The sequence below is a fragment of the Suillus plorans genome (assembly GCF_016647745.1).
Source record: "Suillus plorans strain S12 chromosome Unknown HD556scaffold_6, whole genome shotgun sequence".
Classification (NCBI taxonomy): Eukaryota; Fungi; Basidiomycota; class Agaricomycetes; order Boletales; family Suillaceae; genus Suillus; species Suillus plorans.
In genome coordinates this window covers 480,287-495,338 of record NW_024537390.1, presented here as the reverse complement: position 1 = coordinate 495,338, position 15,052 = coordinate 480,287, and the positions used below count along the sequence as shown (strand labels likewise).

At 47.9% G+C, this 15,052-nt stretch overlaps 3 protein-coding genes across 3 annotated transcripts; 1 reads left to right on the top strand and 2 right to left on the bottom strand.

Annotated features, from left to right (window-relative positions):
* Positions 1-556: 556 nt before the first annotated feature.
* On the bottom strand, positions 557-4,432 carry HD556DRAFT_1335340 (CAS/CSE protein). The gene is made up of 15 exons (XM_041301872.1): positions 4,174-4,432; positions 3,947-4,117; positions 3,514-3,894; positions 3,402-3,464; positions 3,237-3,353; positions 2,762-3,175; positions 2,561-2,707; positions 2,376-2,509; positions 2,209-2,324; positions 2,004-2,160; positions 1,865-1,956; positions 1,511-1,814; positions 1,273-1,452; positions 1,072-1,215; positions 557-1,020 (listed from the first exon to the last, which is right to left on the bottom strand). The coding sequence occupies exons 1-15, from the start codon at positions 4,375-4,377 to the stop codon at positions 696-698; spliced, it is 2,949 nt and encodes a 982-aa protein (XP_041165330.1). The 5' UTR covers positions 4,378-4,432; the 3' UTR covers positions 557-695.
* A 1,706-nt stretch (positions 4,433-6,138) lies between these two features.
* On the top strand, positions 6,139-11,325 carry HD556DRAFT_1228252 (ABC-2 type transporter-domain-containing protein; the record flags this gene model as incomplete). Its single annotated transcript, XM_041297210.1, has 20 exons — positions 6,139-6,206; positions 6,258-6,472; positions 6,524-6,953; positions 7,004-7,263; positions 7,310-7,628; positions 7,682-7,777; positions 7,828-8,049; positions 8,107-8,302; positions 8,351-8,566; positions 8,626-9,042; positions 9,096-9,199; positions 9,248-9,364; positions 9,417-9,531; positions 9,585-9,700; positions 9,749-9,913; positions 9,961-10,312; positions 10,366-10,730; positions 10,784-10,881; positions 10,930-11,186; positions 11,245-11,325. 20 exons carry the CDS (start codon positions 6,139-6,141, stop codon positions 11,323-11,325), a joined length of 4,209 nt encoding a protein of 1,402 aa, XP_041165329.1.
* A 172-nt stretch (positions 11,326-11,497) lies between these two features.
* On the bottom strand, positions 11,498-13,683 carry HD556DRAFT_1304314 (uncharacterized protein; the record flags this gene model as incomplete). The annotated part of the gene is made up of 10 exons (XM_041299669.1): positions 11,498-11,842; positions 11,893-11,937; positions 11,993-12,364; positions 12,413-12,690; positions 12,749-12,802; positions 12,858-12,932; positions 12,989-13,077; positions 13,130-13,206; positions 13,251-13,554; positions 13,619-13,683. The coding sequence occupies 10 exons, from the start codon at positions 13,681-13,683 to the stop codon at positions 11,498-11,500; spliced, it is 1,704 nt and encodes a 567-aa protein (XP_041165328.1).
* Between the last annotated feature and the right edge of the window lie 1,369 nt (positions 13,684-15,052).

Here is a 15,052-nt window from a genome sequence, read left to right as displayed (position 1 = left end):
TCTTCCGAGGTTACCAGGGCTTGGGTTAAGGAACCTGTAGCATCGTAGTAGTCTAATGATGCTCTTATACTCAAAAGTATTTATTGGCTCTATGGACCATGTTGGACCGAACTTTCAAAGGACCGAAGGATGGACATGTACTAGCCTGCACCTCAGATGTCCGATGTCCTTCTTTCTTCCCTAAAGTGCCCGGACTTTTCGTGTAAACTTGCTTGCCGTCTTGGTCTCAAGTATGGAAAGTTCGACGACATTACTCGGGTAGCCGTTGCGACAAATGGGGACTAGGATCTGTCTGATCTATATGATATCTTTTCAGGGTTGCCAATATATACATATGCATTTGCTGCTCTGAATATTGTCGACCGGGGCCTTGTGTATTATAAATGAAGTTCATGTTGGTAACGCAACATAAATGATTGAATCATCCTTTCCTTGGACGTGTGCTGAAATGCCGACATACTCGCCGTGCATGACTCGTCCTCGATGCAGGCCACTTGGTCTACCCCACTGTTCTCGTCTTGTCTTAATTGATCGAGCATTTGACTGCCCGGGCCTGCACAAGTCAAATCGGTATCGCATTGGCTAGCTATCCACATACATTACACACGCATATCCATCAGCATAATTGTAGTGTCGTCCTTCCTGTCACACAAATGATACCGCAAAGACGCAGCAGCCACTCCCAGCTATATAATTTACTGGATCGCATACCCAGACGCCACAAGCGCCTGCACAAATGGTTGCACTACCTTTTCATCACCTGTAGCCAGCAACCCCCTCACGCGTGGGTCCGCTTTCACCAGTGCCTGCCCTAAGAAGTCTTGCGGATCGCGCACATATGCCACAGGATCCACAGGTGCGCCGTCTGCCGCTGCGAGTCGGGAATATGCAGCCTGATACCCCGCAGTCTGCTCCTCGAAGTCAATCTCCGTTATGCCAGTACTTTGTTCTTCGTCTTTCGACTTGGCGAGATACTGTGGCTCGCTGAAGAGCTTGATGACGGAGACGAATGCCGGGTGCCTGTGAAAGGGACGTGGGTTAGTGGTAAAAAGGGGAGGGGGTGCAATTCACCAGCTCTGCGTGCTTGGAGGCGTAAGCATGATCCTGCTCTGCGTGAGCATGCGGATGAGGCCGACAGCTGCAACTTTCCTGTCTTTGTGTGGCATCTTTGGCACCTGCGGGATGATGAAGTTGACAAGAACTTGCGACCAAAGCCTGCAAAATGAAATAGATGAGCGATATGACAGATTTGAAGAGTAACATGCGCCTTACTGCGCCTGAATCTCTTCGATAGCGGATATGACATAGTCCGGCCCAAGCCCGTCAACATTAACGGCCATCGTGAAGAGAAGGAAGTGGGAAAAGAGATATACATATTTATCCGTTTTGCTCGTCTGCATCCTTGTGAGTAACGTCATGACGACTGCCTTGAAGTACTGTTTTAGCTGCGCTCTAACCAGCCAATGCTGTAAATTCCACCTTCACTATAGCAAGAACACAGAAGACTCACGGAGGCACATGTTGCACTACACTCTGCAGAAGTTCAAAACCCCAACCATCGTTGATTTTGGAGGGTATCAGGCGTTGCTGGATGACGGCCAGCACGGCTGTGATCTGCCCTGTCTTGACCATCTCAGCGGCGTCACGGGCAAGGAATGCTTTGAGAAGCTTCACGAGACCGGGGATACTGCCCTTTTGTTGCCAGCATGTGGGCGTCAGGAGGAAGGGGAGGAGTGAGCGATATTCGGATGGCACGCCCGTGCTGTGAGCTTCTAGCATCTGAGCGAGAATCTGGAAAACGTAAGGGATATACTCTAGGTGGTAAAATCAGAAATGAGGGATAAGTCATATTTTAGCTCCTTACGATCTATGTCCTGTTGAAGAATAAACGTGAAAGGGCCAAAGAGCGTCTGCTCGAACGTAGGCAGGGTGGAAGGTGTACCACCCACAATAAACCTGCAAAGAGTGTCGGCCAGGATTCCTAGTATGAAGCGAAAACATACCTCAACAGCGCCGATATACTTTCAAATATGTACTGGTCGAAATTGGGATTGCTCGGGTTCTTTGCAATGACACCAAGGATAGTGACCAGTCGCTGGAGCACTTGTTGATAGACAGGGGTAAGAGTTTGACGTGCGGTGACGATTATGCGCATGGCGCCTGCACACGAGAGTCAACACCCGCCAGCACAGTGTGTGATTGACTTACATTTCATCAAATGGTCATTTTCGGCAACCTTTTCAGGAGGACCGGCAGCTTCTATCTTGTTCAAGAGTGCATTGAGTAAGTCAGCAGCAAGATCGTGGATATCGGCTTGAGAGAATCTGTGGTCAGAGCATGAGCGCAAGGTTTTCGTCCCACAAATCCAAACGCACAACAATTGTGTCCCCTTTTTGATGGACAGTATACGGTCGATCGTGATCGCAGCATATGTATACGTGACATAGTGGTCCGCATTTAAGTGCCGGACCAACAGAGGGAGCACCGACAGAAGTTGATTTCTTGTCAGCTGGTAGAAGTATGAGCGCTGAAGCGTTAGCTCGTATTAAATTACAAATACCTGGTTCCTGAAAGTCAGAAGGAATCGAATCGCATCAACATAGAGGATTTCATGGATACTGCCAGCCGGTGCCTGGAGATCCTGATACACATGCTCAGAAAAGAACTTCACGACATCCACCAATGCATTCGTGGACGTGACACCATGCTTTTGTTGCCGTAAGATCGCAGTGCTCATCGACAAAAACTGACGTTCACTCACCTGTGTTGTCGACGCCTCTGTTGCCACGGCAGTGAGCAAGTATATGGCACTGTCCTTCGCCTTCCAGTTCTGCGCAGGGTTCGAATTGTACTGTTGCAATCCTGAAGTGATCCACGTCCCCACAATTTCCGTGGCTTCGGTTTGGTAACCCGAGCTGACTAAGGCTTGCAGCACGTCTGCAGCTGCCTGACGCCGAGTTGCCACTTCTGATGCACTGCCTCCGAAAGCCAAATCAAGCCGAATGAACTCGAGCGGCTCATCTTCAAATTGCTCCATCTCATGGTCGCGTAGTCCAATATTAGGGATAATGACGCCTTGTACGAGAGAGGCAATGGTATCGCGCGAAGAGAAAAGCGACTTATAGTAACCCGACCGAATTGCGGTGGATATGAAACGCAAAGATTGAGAGACAAGCTAGGAGGCCGATGCCAATGAGGTCGTTAGAGAACAAAACAAAACAAACTTGGAAGCGTACCGAGTCATCCGCGACACCAGGGAGCTTGTTCGACCCGATGAGCTCCCATACGCTCTGTACAAATCCCTCGACAGCAGGCGAGCGTGATAGTTGGTCTGGGAAAAGCTTGATGTAAAGCTGTTACATATGTTAGCATTTGTTCACCATTTCCGACCTGCTGCAAACCTCGCCAATCTCGAAAATCTTGGTCTTCAACTGAGCAGGCAGTGATGGCTGTGTTTCATCAGGCTAAATGAAGCGTCAGTAACTGGCAATGGACGACAAAGACATTACTCACATCGGATCGAAGTTCTGCTGGGTCCCATGACATGAAACGCTGAAAGAGTCCAGTTTGTGGAGCAAAAAAGGAGTCGTGAGCATCTTCGATACCTGGGGGTAGATCTTGACACGTAAAGTCGTAGAATATATCAACGAGAATGATCTGGGCTTGTGTTACGATAGCGATATTAGGTGGGGCAGGGGAAGAAAGCAGGATGGTTGCAGTTTGATTGGAAAGATCAAGGAAGGGTTGCATAAAACGAGATAACACGAAGTTGATCTCCGTGAATAGCTCGTCCGAGCGAACTTGGGCTCGCCATTGGTTGAAGATCGAGTGAGCAGTCTGTAGGACCCCGACATTAATACTGTAGTCCGTTTTTGAAAGTGATAAGATGAGTTGCTGTTGTGGAAGCGTCAGATAGCGAGCCTGTGGTTGAACATGTATAGCGCACGTCAATGAGATCAGTCCATTTTGCTGGAAAGTCAAGTTCGGCGATCAGAGCGACAGACTCAGCGATTTGAGCGCGAATAGCTTTGACCGTAGGATCCGACAGTGCAATCATGGCTGGGACAAGCTGGGATCGGAGTGCTGCTTTGTCTGCTTCCGGGAGGGGTGCATCGTCCTGTTTGAACCACAGATGAGATGAATGAACATGATCAAAGAAAGATTATTACGCACCTCCTCCCATCGTAGTTTAGAAATATTTTTGAGATAAATTCCGCCTGCTAGGCGCGTTGATTGATCATAGGATCCGTCGAGGATCAGCGTAAGGAGGTGTGCCAGGAATCCCTGCTGTGATGCAAGTGCATGCAGTTGCTGTTCTGCTTGTTTCCTGGAAGCAGGCTGGAGAGAGGCTTGAAGGAGAGAGGCTATATTGGACATCTCAGCTTTGGCCTGAACAATCTCGCCAGTTGACTTGTCGCGAAGTTCAGTACGGGGATTATCGTTCACTGGACGCGTGCTCTTTGTTTGGTTTACCTTTGTCTTAACCCCGTTTAGGTAAACCCCTAAATTTATAGCTCGCACCGATGAGTAGACCAACTAATCATCATAAGTTACCCAAGTCTACCCTACTTATAGGCTATCAAAAGCCAAATACTACATGAAAAAATGACCACTACGCCTATCAGGAATATACAATAGATGGGGCCTGAGTATGGTCACGTCTCACACAGACACTCAAACCTGTGACATAGTCGTTGGCTGCACGTGACCAAGCTAGTGCTCGTATACTGAGAACATGTACAGCGTATACACCGAAATCATAGTATCGGCATTATGTACGTATGGTTGCTGTCAAAAACATAAGATTCTGTGCTTTTTCAATTGGCCGTGCAGTAAGTAGTTGGGGTTTGATGCGGCCATATTTGAATTTTATATTTCGCTCACAGGCTCACCCTAAATCACGTGATGATTTAGACAAACGAAAAAAAAGCCTCGGCCTTCTCAGTTCCTTCTCAAGGCGTGGTAGACTTGTGGTAGACCACCTGATGCTGACCTGGCCAATATGACTTATGGTGTTCATCAGCTTCTTCAAGCTGAAACATCGGCTGAGGCCTCGCCGACTCCGATCATAGCCTGAAGAGGCTGTTCTTGCCGTTTCCTGATGCTTTGATTCATCATTGTTCCCTCAACCGGAATTAGTGTCATCAGGGTTGCGATTCGAACTTACGCGCCGAGTGTGCATCTCAATGTCAGACAGGAGTGCTCGTCCCTATGAACAACGGAGTTACGTTTCAAATTCATTTGTCTTGGTGCTGACGACATCTTGTTTAAAATCTTCTTCGCTGAAGAATAATGGGCGACCGCGCAAGCGAATTCCTCAATTGCAATTGATCTTCTGGGCTGGCGTCACTGCTGCGTCACTGCTGCGTCACCACGGGACGGGCAACCCTCGGGCAATACGTAGAAGGACGTTCTCCCCGAACATTCGTATTGTGAATATAGGACATTGCCATTTCCTGATTGGCAGTTGACATGTCGACAGGTGAGTTGACTGGCCCAAAGGGGATCGTCATGAGGTACTCTTCTGATCGCGAGGAGCAGTTTAAGCCCAATTGTTTGGATCAGCTTATCTTAGCAACGTCAAACTATAAATCAAACTCTTTGATTCGTTCTGCGCACTCGGGCATGGTCACAGTGGCCGAAGTCTCACGTGCTAAAACCCTCAACTTGCTACTTTGCAAGTCTTTCTTGTGATCAACTAAAATAAAGTTCGAACACTATGCCATAATATGTTGTCGGTCTCCTGCGGAGTACGTACCTCTCGCTGATTGTTTATCATCAAATTTGATCTTCTGAGAGCAGAAGCTCTGATCAGCCCCGGCCCTTCTGCTATATAGAGGGCGGAGGTTTACTCATCGAGTAATCTCAACGGTTCTTAATCCACCCACCATGGATTTCCCTGGTCAAACGCAAGGAATGACTGCAGCTCACGATCAGTCTGCCGGCGCTGCGTTGAAGGATGAACTTCAACCTCACCTACCGTTTACCTTCTTCGATCCAGCCAGCGTGCACGAGTTGGAGCGGACAATGACAGCACGGTCTACTCGGTCCCACCACCGTCCGCAAGACAAATTCCCCATTCCACCTTTACCCAAACCTAAAACGGTCGACAATCGTAAATCCACGATATCTATTGCTATGGAAAGCGGCAGTAGTGCCCATGATGGTTTTGATTTTGAGCAGACTTTGAAGGACCTCGTTCGACGGTATGTGATTTGATACCATGCCATCCCACCACTGGTTGTAACGTATTGTAGACGGGGTGAAGAGTCCATCAAGGCCCGTGAGTTGGGCGTCTTGTTCAATGATTTACGCGTAGTTGGTCTTGGAGCACGTGCATCACTACAGCCTACAATGGGCACGATGTTAAATCCCTTTATTGCGCTTCAAAATATTGCAACAATGCACAAACCCCCAATCCGTGACATTCTGTCAGGCTTTGAAGGTGTGGTAATGCCAGGAGAGATGTTACGTAAGTTCAGGTTATGTTTTATTTGATCATTTGTATACTGACTTCCACCAGTTGTTCTGGGCCGTCCTGGTTCAGGCTGTAGCACGTTCCTGAAGGTACTCTCCAATCAGACCTCAGAGTATCACGCTGTCGAAGGTGAAGTGTGTTATGACTCCTTCACCCCTGAGGAAATAGCCAAGCAATATCGGGGCGATGTCATCTACTGTCCTGAAGATGATGTTCATTTTCCGACCCTCACAGTTGAGCAGACATTGTCCTTCGCAATCAAGACCCGCACGCCCCATGCGCGGTTCACCGATCAGACCCGCGAGCAGTTTAATCGCGATGTCGTCGACATCCTAATCAGAATCTTCGGACTGCACCACGCACGTAATACCGTTGTTGGGAACGCCGCTATACGAGGCGTATCAGGTGGAGAGAAGAAGCGTGTTTCTATCGCAGAGGCTCTGTCATGCAGAAGCTTGATCAGCTCCTGGGACAAGTTTGTTACATATTGATTCATTGTCTGTGATGAGCGCTCATGACTTGTAGCTCCACCCGTGGTCTGGATTCTTCGACAGCGTTGGAGTTCATCCAGGCACTTCGCATTGGTACCGATATTGGTCGGATTACGACAGTCGTCTCTCTTTACCAAGCCGGTGAACAGTTATATAACTTGTTTGACAAGGTATGCGTAATATCCGAAGGCCGGATGGTCTATTTTGGGGCTGCAAAGGAGGCGCGCCAATATTTTGTAGATATGGGATATGAGCCATACCACCGACAAACGACGTCTGATTTTCTTGTTTCCGGTACGTATTGGCATAATGGTCCTTATCATAATCTAAGATTTCTCAGTCACGGATCCAAATGCGAGAAACTTCCGGGCTGATGTCGAAGGACCAATACCTAGAACGGCCGAGGAGATGGCAGCTTACTTCCTCGCATCTCCGCTAGGGCAAGCAAACCGTCAATCGATTGATCATTATCGCGATCACCACGTGGGCAAACCCGAACGCAGGGAGGCATACAGAGTTAGTGCGGTGATGGAGCATGCGCATCATGCGCCTAAGAGTAACTCTTATACGATATCAATCCCGATGCAAGTCAGGGCAGTAATGGTCCGCCGGGTTCAGATAATAAAGGGCGATGTCGCGTCCCAAGTGGTGCAACTCGTGTGCGTACCAATTATATACTCATTGTCGATATAACATGTTGATGGCCTCCCAGTGCACAAATATTCCAAGCCATCGTGATGGGCACCGTCTTCTATCACCTCCCTGACGCAACTTCTGGTTATTTCTCTCGCGGGGGCATCTTATTTTTGTTTGTCCTTCTGCATCCTTCTGCTCCCGATGTTTCTAATCAGTTTACAGTGCATTGTTTTTTGGCGCCTTGTCCGCTATGGCAGAGATACCCGCTCTCTATGCTCAACGTCCCATAGTTCTCCGTCACCACAAAGCAGCGATGTATTATCCTTTCATCGAAAGTCTGGCTCACACGGTCGTCGACATACCAATTACGTTCGTCATCCAAGGCATTTTCTCTGTACTTCTGTACTTCTTGGTCGACCTTCAGAGGACAGCAGCGCAGTTCTTGTCAGTGATTTCCTGTCTACAAGTCTACGGTACAGATCTGATATACCTTTCTGATAGCATATTCTTCTTGATAGTATTCACAATGACGACCGCGATGAAAGGATTTTTCCGGCTGGTCGCTGCTGCTTTCAAAGAAGAGTCTAGTGCTACATCAGTAGCTGGCATTGGTGTTTTAGTCTTCTCGCTGTACACTGGTTATACTATTCCTCGGCTCAGCATCCCGGCCGCCCTGCGCTGGATCACTTACTTGAATGTAAGATGCCGTTTTTTTTTCGAGTGCCATGCTGAAACATCTTTTCAGCCTCTCGGGTACGGTTTTGAATCGTTGATGATGAACGAATTCCACACTTTGAACGGGACATGCTCCACCTTAGTCCCTCAGGGTCCTGGATATGAAAATGTATCGCTGGCTAATCAGGTTTGCACCACAGTCGGAGCTCAGCCTGGAATGCCAACTGTCGACGGTAACGCCTTCACCTACCTATCTTATGATTACAAGTACAGCGATCTTTGGCGCGTAGGTCCCAATTTTATTTTCCGATGTGAGTCACGACAGCTTAAATTATTTTCTATCAGAATTACGGTGTTATCTGTGCATTCGGTGTCGGTTTCCTTCTGATGTTGCTCTTCGCAACCGAATTCAACACGGGATCTGCATTTGATTCTGCTGTCACTCTTTTCAAACAGTCAAAAGGCGCAGGATCTGTTGGACCCGCCAATGTACGAAGAGATGCGGAAAAAGCGGGACCATCGGCACCTGATGAAGACGAGGAAAAAGCGGGACCATCAGCACCTGATGAAGACACGAAAAAGCAAAGAAGAGTATCTGATGGAAAGAAGAAACATGCGCCGCCAGATATCTTTACGTGGCACCATGTGCAGTACGTCGTACCAATTTCAGGTGGACCAGAGAGGAAGTTGTTAGACGATGTCTCTGGTTATGTCGCACCTGGAAAGCTTACCGCCCTCATGGGTGAATCGGGTGCGGGGAAGGTTGGCGTCATCTTACTGCTCAACCTCGCTGTAGACTGACAAGACCGTGGTAGACTACTCTGCTCAATGTCCTTGCCCAGCGTGTCGACGTTGGTGTTGTCTTAGGCGATCGTTTTATCAACGGACAACCGCTCCCTGCAGATTTCCAAGCACAAACGTAAGTACAAGTCGAACAGTCGGTGGGCAACACTAAAAACTAGTTCAGGGGATATTGTCAACAGATGGATACCCATCTGCCCCAAGCCACTGTTAGGGAAGCTATTCTTTCCTCAGCTCATCTTAGACAATCGGAATTTGTCCCTATGGAGGAGATTCGAGCCCAGTGTGTCCTCTTTTACATCGTGCCATTGACAGTTCCGACTGATATTATTCAGCGTTGACAAGTGCGTTCAAATGTGCGGCCTCGAAGCCTATGCAGACGCAGTTGTAGGCACGTTGGGCGTTGAACATAAAAAGCGCACGACAATAGCTGTTGAACTGGCCGCGAAGGTATTTACGTCTTTGAAGGTTTTGCATCCTCTTAGAACTTAACGTGCCAACAGCCCAAACTTCTTCTTTTCCTTGATGAACCTACATCTGGTCTCGATTCTCAATCAGCTTGGGCCATCATAACATTCCTCCGTGAGCTCGCCGATAGTGGACAAGCCATCTTGTGCACGTGAGTCTTGTATATGTCTGATAGCGTCCGCAATCTGAACTTGATTAGCATTCACCAACCTTCCGGGGAGCTTTTCCAATTGTTTGACAGACTTCTCCTCCTTCGCAAGGGCGGCCAAACCGTTTATTTTGGTGAAATTGGGGAAAGGTCTTCTACGATGTTGAAATATTTTGAGCGTAATGGAGCTTCACCCTGTGATGAGGATGCCAACCCGTAAGTCCTTTGTTGGTTCAGGCATTCATGAAATTGAGCTATGGCAGTGCGGAATATATGCTTGATGTCATTGGCGCTGGAGCGACCGCGAACACATCTGTTGATTGGCATAATGTCTGGCGAATTTCGCCGGAAGCTGCTGCCCTTGAAGATGAGCTTGGACGCATTCACACTGAAGGTCGATCTCGTCCTGTTGTTCAGACAGAACTACGCACACAGTTTGCTACTTCATGGAAGCACCAGACCATTGCTCTTACACAGCGCAACTTCCAAGCATATTGGCGGAATCCAACCTACTTGATGGGAAAGCTCGTTCTCAACATCGCTGGTGGTCTATTGATTGGTTTTACATTCTACAAGACGAAAGATTCCCTCCAGGGTACACAGAACAAACTCTTTGTACGACTTCAGACATTTGATGAAGTGGCTTTGTTGGCTAATTGGTCTCATAGTCCATTTTCTTGGCCACGATTTTGTGTGTCCCCCTTTCTCAACAGATGCAGGCGGTCTACATCGACATTCGGTCGATTTACGAAGTCCGGGAGCGCCAGAGCAGGATGTACAAATGGACTGCTCTCGTCACCTCTCAAATCCTCGTCGAGATACCTTGGAACATTTTATGCTCGTCGATCTTCTTTGTTTGTTGGTACTGGTCAGTCGGATTCTACAACGACCGGGCCGGATACACCTACCTGATGTATGGAGTCATATTCCCGCTCTATTACACGACGATCGCACTCGCAATAGCTTCAATGGCTCCAACTGCATTTATTGCTTCATTGTTGTTCAGCACGCTCTTCGCATTTGTGGTCATATTGTAAGTCAAATTTCTTAGCTGATAACATCGCTGCTTACTGATTTATGGTCTAGTAACGGTGTCCTGCAGCCATTCAGTGCGTTGGGTTGGTGGCGGTGGATGTATAGGGTGTCGCCTTTCACCTATCTCGTTGAAGGCCTTTTCGGTCAAGGTTTGTGCTTAGGTTTTGGCTTCGGTACTGAGCTTAACCTGTTCTTAGCGGTCAGCGGACAGGCGATTGTTTGCGCGTCGACGGAACTTGTTCCAATTGTTCCTCCCTCAGGACTCACGTGTGCTGATTACATGGATCCTTTCATGTCTTACGCGGGCGGATATCTAGCGAACCCCAATGCGACATCGAACTGCCAGTACTGTCCGTTCCAGACGACGGACGAGTACATGTATACTGGGTTCAATATCGAGTATTCCCACCGCTGGCGTGACGTTGGTATCATGCTTGGTGTCACTTTGTTTAATGTGAGTTGCGTCCCTTGATACTCACTCTGGGTGTTCACGAAAGAATCTACTTTCCAAGGTCGCTGCAATTTTCACTCTCACCTACGTATTCCGCATTCGGAAGGGTAATATTTTACCTGTGCTCAAGCGCAAGTCGTAATACAAGAATTATGTAGAATGAAATGTTGGGGCATATGAATGATACCATGACATTAACGGTATGTACGTATGTATATAGTCCGTGCACTGTGTTCTACCCCTTGTTGTAATTGAAAAATGTATCAACTTGGGCCCCTCGCGTTCTGAAGTGTAATCCTATCCGTAGACACTCACTACACCGAAGTACCAATCACACCCTCTTCATATATTGCGTCGTCGAACTTCAACAGGGAAGAATCACCTCTCCTGCGATATGGACCCAAGGAGATATCGTTTTCCTGTGGCAATGTCTTCTTGCCGGACCTGAAGTACTCAATAACTTTTTGGGGGAGGTAAAATGCAGGCCACATAGCCCTCCGCCACAAGCTGGCTCCACGATTGTGGATTGTACTGTATGGTTGTACGGCGATGACGATCCACGTTGTGAGGAAAGTCAGCAGGAAAGCCACCCAAACATAGCGTGTGATCGACTCTAGGGAGCCGGGATTGATTTCGCGCACGTTCATCCCAAAGACCGACTGTTCAATTAGTAAGCGCTCCTATTCGTGTTATACATCCAAACACGTACAGCAGTAAAACTGGCGGGCAAGAAGATCATGGTCAGGTATGATATCTGCAGAAGGCATGAGCTCTGTCAGTGCATATGTAACATGTAGCTACCAGCACACCTGTTTCATCGCTGCAGAGTCTCGAAGGGTCGCCTTCGTTAACGTGGACGTTTGACGACTATCCTCGATGTTTACAGTGGCGAATGCCAAATCTGTAGCATTCTTTAACCGACTGATGAACATCGAACATCTCTTGTGTAACCTGTCGATTTCGGAACGGAGGTTCTTGCATTCTCGTTGCATCAACTCTTCTGTAGTACCCTTATTGTCTGAATTTTCCATTGCAGGGTTTGGAGACTCCATAACAAATGTGACCGATAATTCGAAATCATGAAGGAGGGTTTGATACTGGAGGAGGTGCGCCTGAAGGCTGTGAAGGGTATAGTTGAGGTCGAACATGGCGGTGAAGTCGTGGCCGTTCAAGATTACCTCCTGGACATGATGAGCATTCCCCACAATTCGGACAGATTGCGTACATACCACGTTCTTGATGCGGTTGTACAGCACTTCGAATGCCTCATCCCACGCATACAGCGCGTACCACAAGATTGCCAGAAAGAAAAAGGTTGGATCTTCAGATGCGTTGAATATTTTATTCCAGTAGACACTTCCACCTGCGCGTTCCATAACCTGATGCAAGCGCTCGGCAGTAGTGCGATCATGGAGCACAGGATGATACGATATGATTGTAGCGGAATCCTTGCTTCGAATCATATGAATTGCCAGAAGATCGATGAGAAGGAAATGGACATGTTCGCCTATGAAAGGTCTCAGAGTCTCAGACAAAACTGTGCGGTAAAAGCAAGTGCGAATTACCGTCGTCTAACTGAAGGGGTAACATGACATCTATGGTATCCTTCCTATTCCGTTCTGTATGTTTTGTGATGAGAAATGGTCGACTATGGAACAAATGACAAACTCGTACCGGATAAGCTAGGACTTGATTGTGACTTCTCTTTCTTCCCCGTGGTCCGAATAAAAGGAAGGATGACTGTGATATCTACCCGGAACAACAGATTAACAACCCCTGGATCAAAAGGTAGTCATCAAACGTACGGTCCCCCTCTCCATGTCGAACGTCTTCCCGGTATCGCGAAGGTATCCAGTTTGTGGAGGATGAAAAGAAAAATGGCTCGATGTTATACCTAAAAAAGGAAATTTCAGTGCCGAAGTTGAAGCCGACCCGGGAGTACGAACTTTGTCCCCAGCATCTTCAAAACGGATTCCGACAAGTTGTCCACGAACAACGCTCTAACGGAGACGTTTTCCCGAACCTGCTTGTCATGCATTAACAAGCTTGGTGAGATGGGGTAAGTACAATACTTTCCTCCTTCTTTAATTTTGACCAAAGTTCGTCTTCATTCTCAACGCGATGCAGCTTAAGTGTTTTGAATTGACCGTCGTTCATTACGTCAATGCCATATATGATGCACGGGTCGCTGCGCGGACATCGTTTTAACATCTCACTTCGTCCCACTGGAGTTGCAGTCCAGTTGCCGAAAAGTTCTTGCGGGTATCCACGCCATTCATGTTTGCCCTTTTCAAATGGCGGGTCAGAGGATGAAAGGTCGGTGTTGAAATCTACCCAAGGCCATGGTCCCGAGGGTGCTGCATGACGATATCTGAACCAAATCAAGGACACATCCTCCTGAATATTTGAAACGCGAGAAAGATGGAAACTCTTACACTGGTACTGGAATCGAACCTGTCCGCCTGTCTAATGCCGTACTTGATGCGTTGCTGTGTGGCATAGGGAACAGGTAGTAAAGGTCTACTTAGTTTGTGCCTACTGGACTGGAGGGGGTGTATGTAGCTGTGGGCAAAATGTTGGCGCGCATAAAATACTCATGCACTAGCGCTGGTACCGAGTCGCACACTGGTTCGGATCTCCGTCAAATTTAGCCGGTCAGCGCTCATTGACCAAGTTATTGACAGCTCGAATTAGACTAACTGGTTTGCAAGAACGCTCAGGTGGTCTAGCAATGAGGCCAGGTTCGCTACATGTCTACATATCCGCACCTCATATTACCTAATGGATCAAGGAACCTGCAATTATGCGAAATCACACTTCTGACATGCTTCTGCCTCATTGATGCTGAGAAAAAGTGTGTTGGCTGTAGTACTGCGGGTGCGGTAACATCCAAATTTGCTTTCGTACCCAGCCTGGTCCGACAGCGCCACCGTCAATAAACCTCGTGCTTGCCGGGCCTTGTTATGTCACCTCACACGGCCGCCCACTCTCCAGCCATGCTCTCGACCAGTGCTTATGAGGAGTCACACAAAAGTTTGAGGGAAGAGCTGCTAATACACATTGGTAGGGACAGTAAAAGGCCTTTGCAGACAAGTCAATGTAACAGTCAGCTGGCGATTTTAAAGACACGGTTGGTTCCAAAAGACGATCCGACATCAATGAATGAATATGAATATCTGAAACATGGGCGAACGCTCCGCCTCTTGGATTACAGGCTCCGACCTTAATAAAACATTTGAGTTAATAATAATATACTCTGCTCATCGCGGTCCTTCATCTGAACCACATCCGCTGCGGCAAAAAAAGACCCGGATACAAAAGGTCCCAAAAACCCTGGGCCTGAAGCTTGAAGCCTTCAGAGGCCAAACCTAAAGACAGCGAAAGCGATTTGAAATCAAACATAATGGCCCTCATCACACGGAGATATATCCAAGTGACCGCTACGACGCGGGCGGCAGTTGCACTTAGCAGTAGCCGAGAAGACACAAGCACCTGCATAATGCCATGCAACATCGGCCACTTGCACAATGACAATGAGATGCTCACCAAACAAAATCGTGCACTCATCAATGATTGATCATGCGTGTAGCACGTGCCTCGGCAGCGAATTTTTGCTGTCTGTCGATACTATATCACACATTCAGATGCTTGATCGCACCCCAAAAGGAGTCATACCCCAGGCTGGGTAGAGAAGGTGCATTCGCAATAACTCCTTTTCATATCGTATAACGCCTTAATTAGAGCCCCCGAGGTAGAATGGCGAAAAGCTGACACCACGAATCCCGACACATGGTAACATTCTACCTAGCGTCAATGCAATGGTGCACACCATAGGCACGCTCCTCGATAATACGCAATGCAATAAACGG

What these genes read in the sequence shown, in the direction of transcription:
- HD556DRAFT_1335340 (XM_041301872.1), bottom strand. Translation starts at nt 4,377, where the DNA reads ATGTCCAATATAGCCTCTCTCCTTCAAGCCTCTCTCCAGCCTGCTTCC. An exon ending in CTAAACTACGATGGGAGGAG is followed by an intron (nt 4,118 to 4,173) that starts GTGCGTAATAAT and finishes TGGTTCAAACAG; the next exon opens with GACGATGCACCCCTCCCGGA. An exon ending in AAATGACCATTTGATGAAAT is followed by an intron (nt 2,161 to 2,208) that starts GTAAGTCAATCA and finishes TCTCGTGTGCAG; the next exon opens with GCGCCATGCGCATAATCGTC.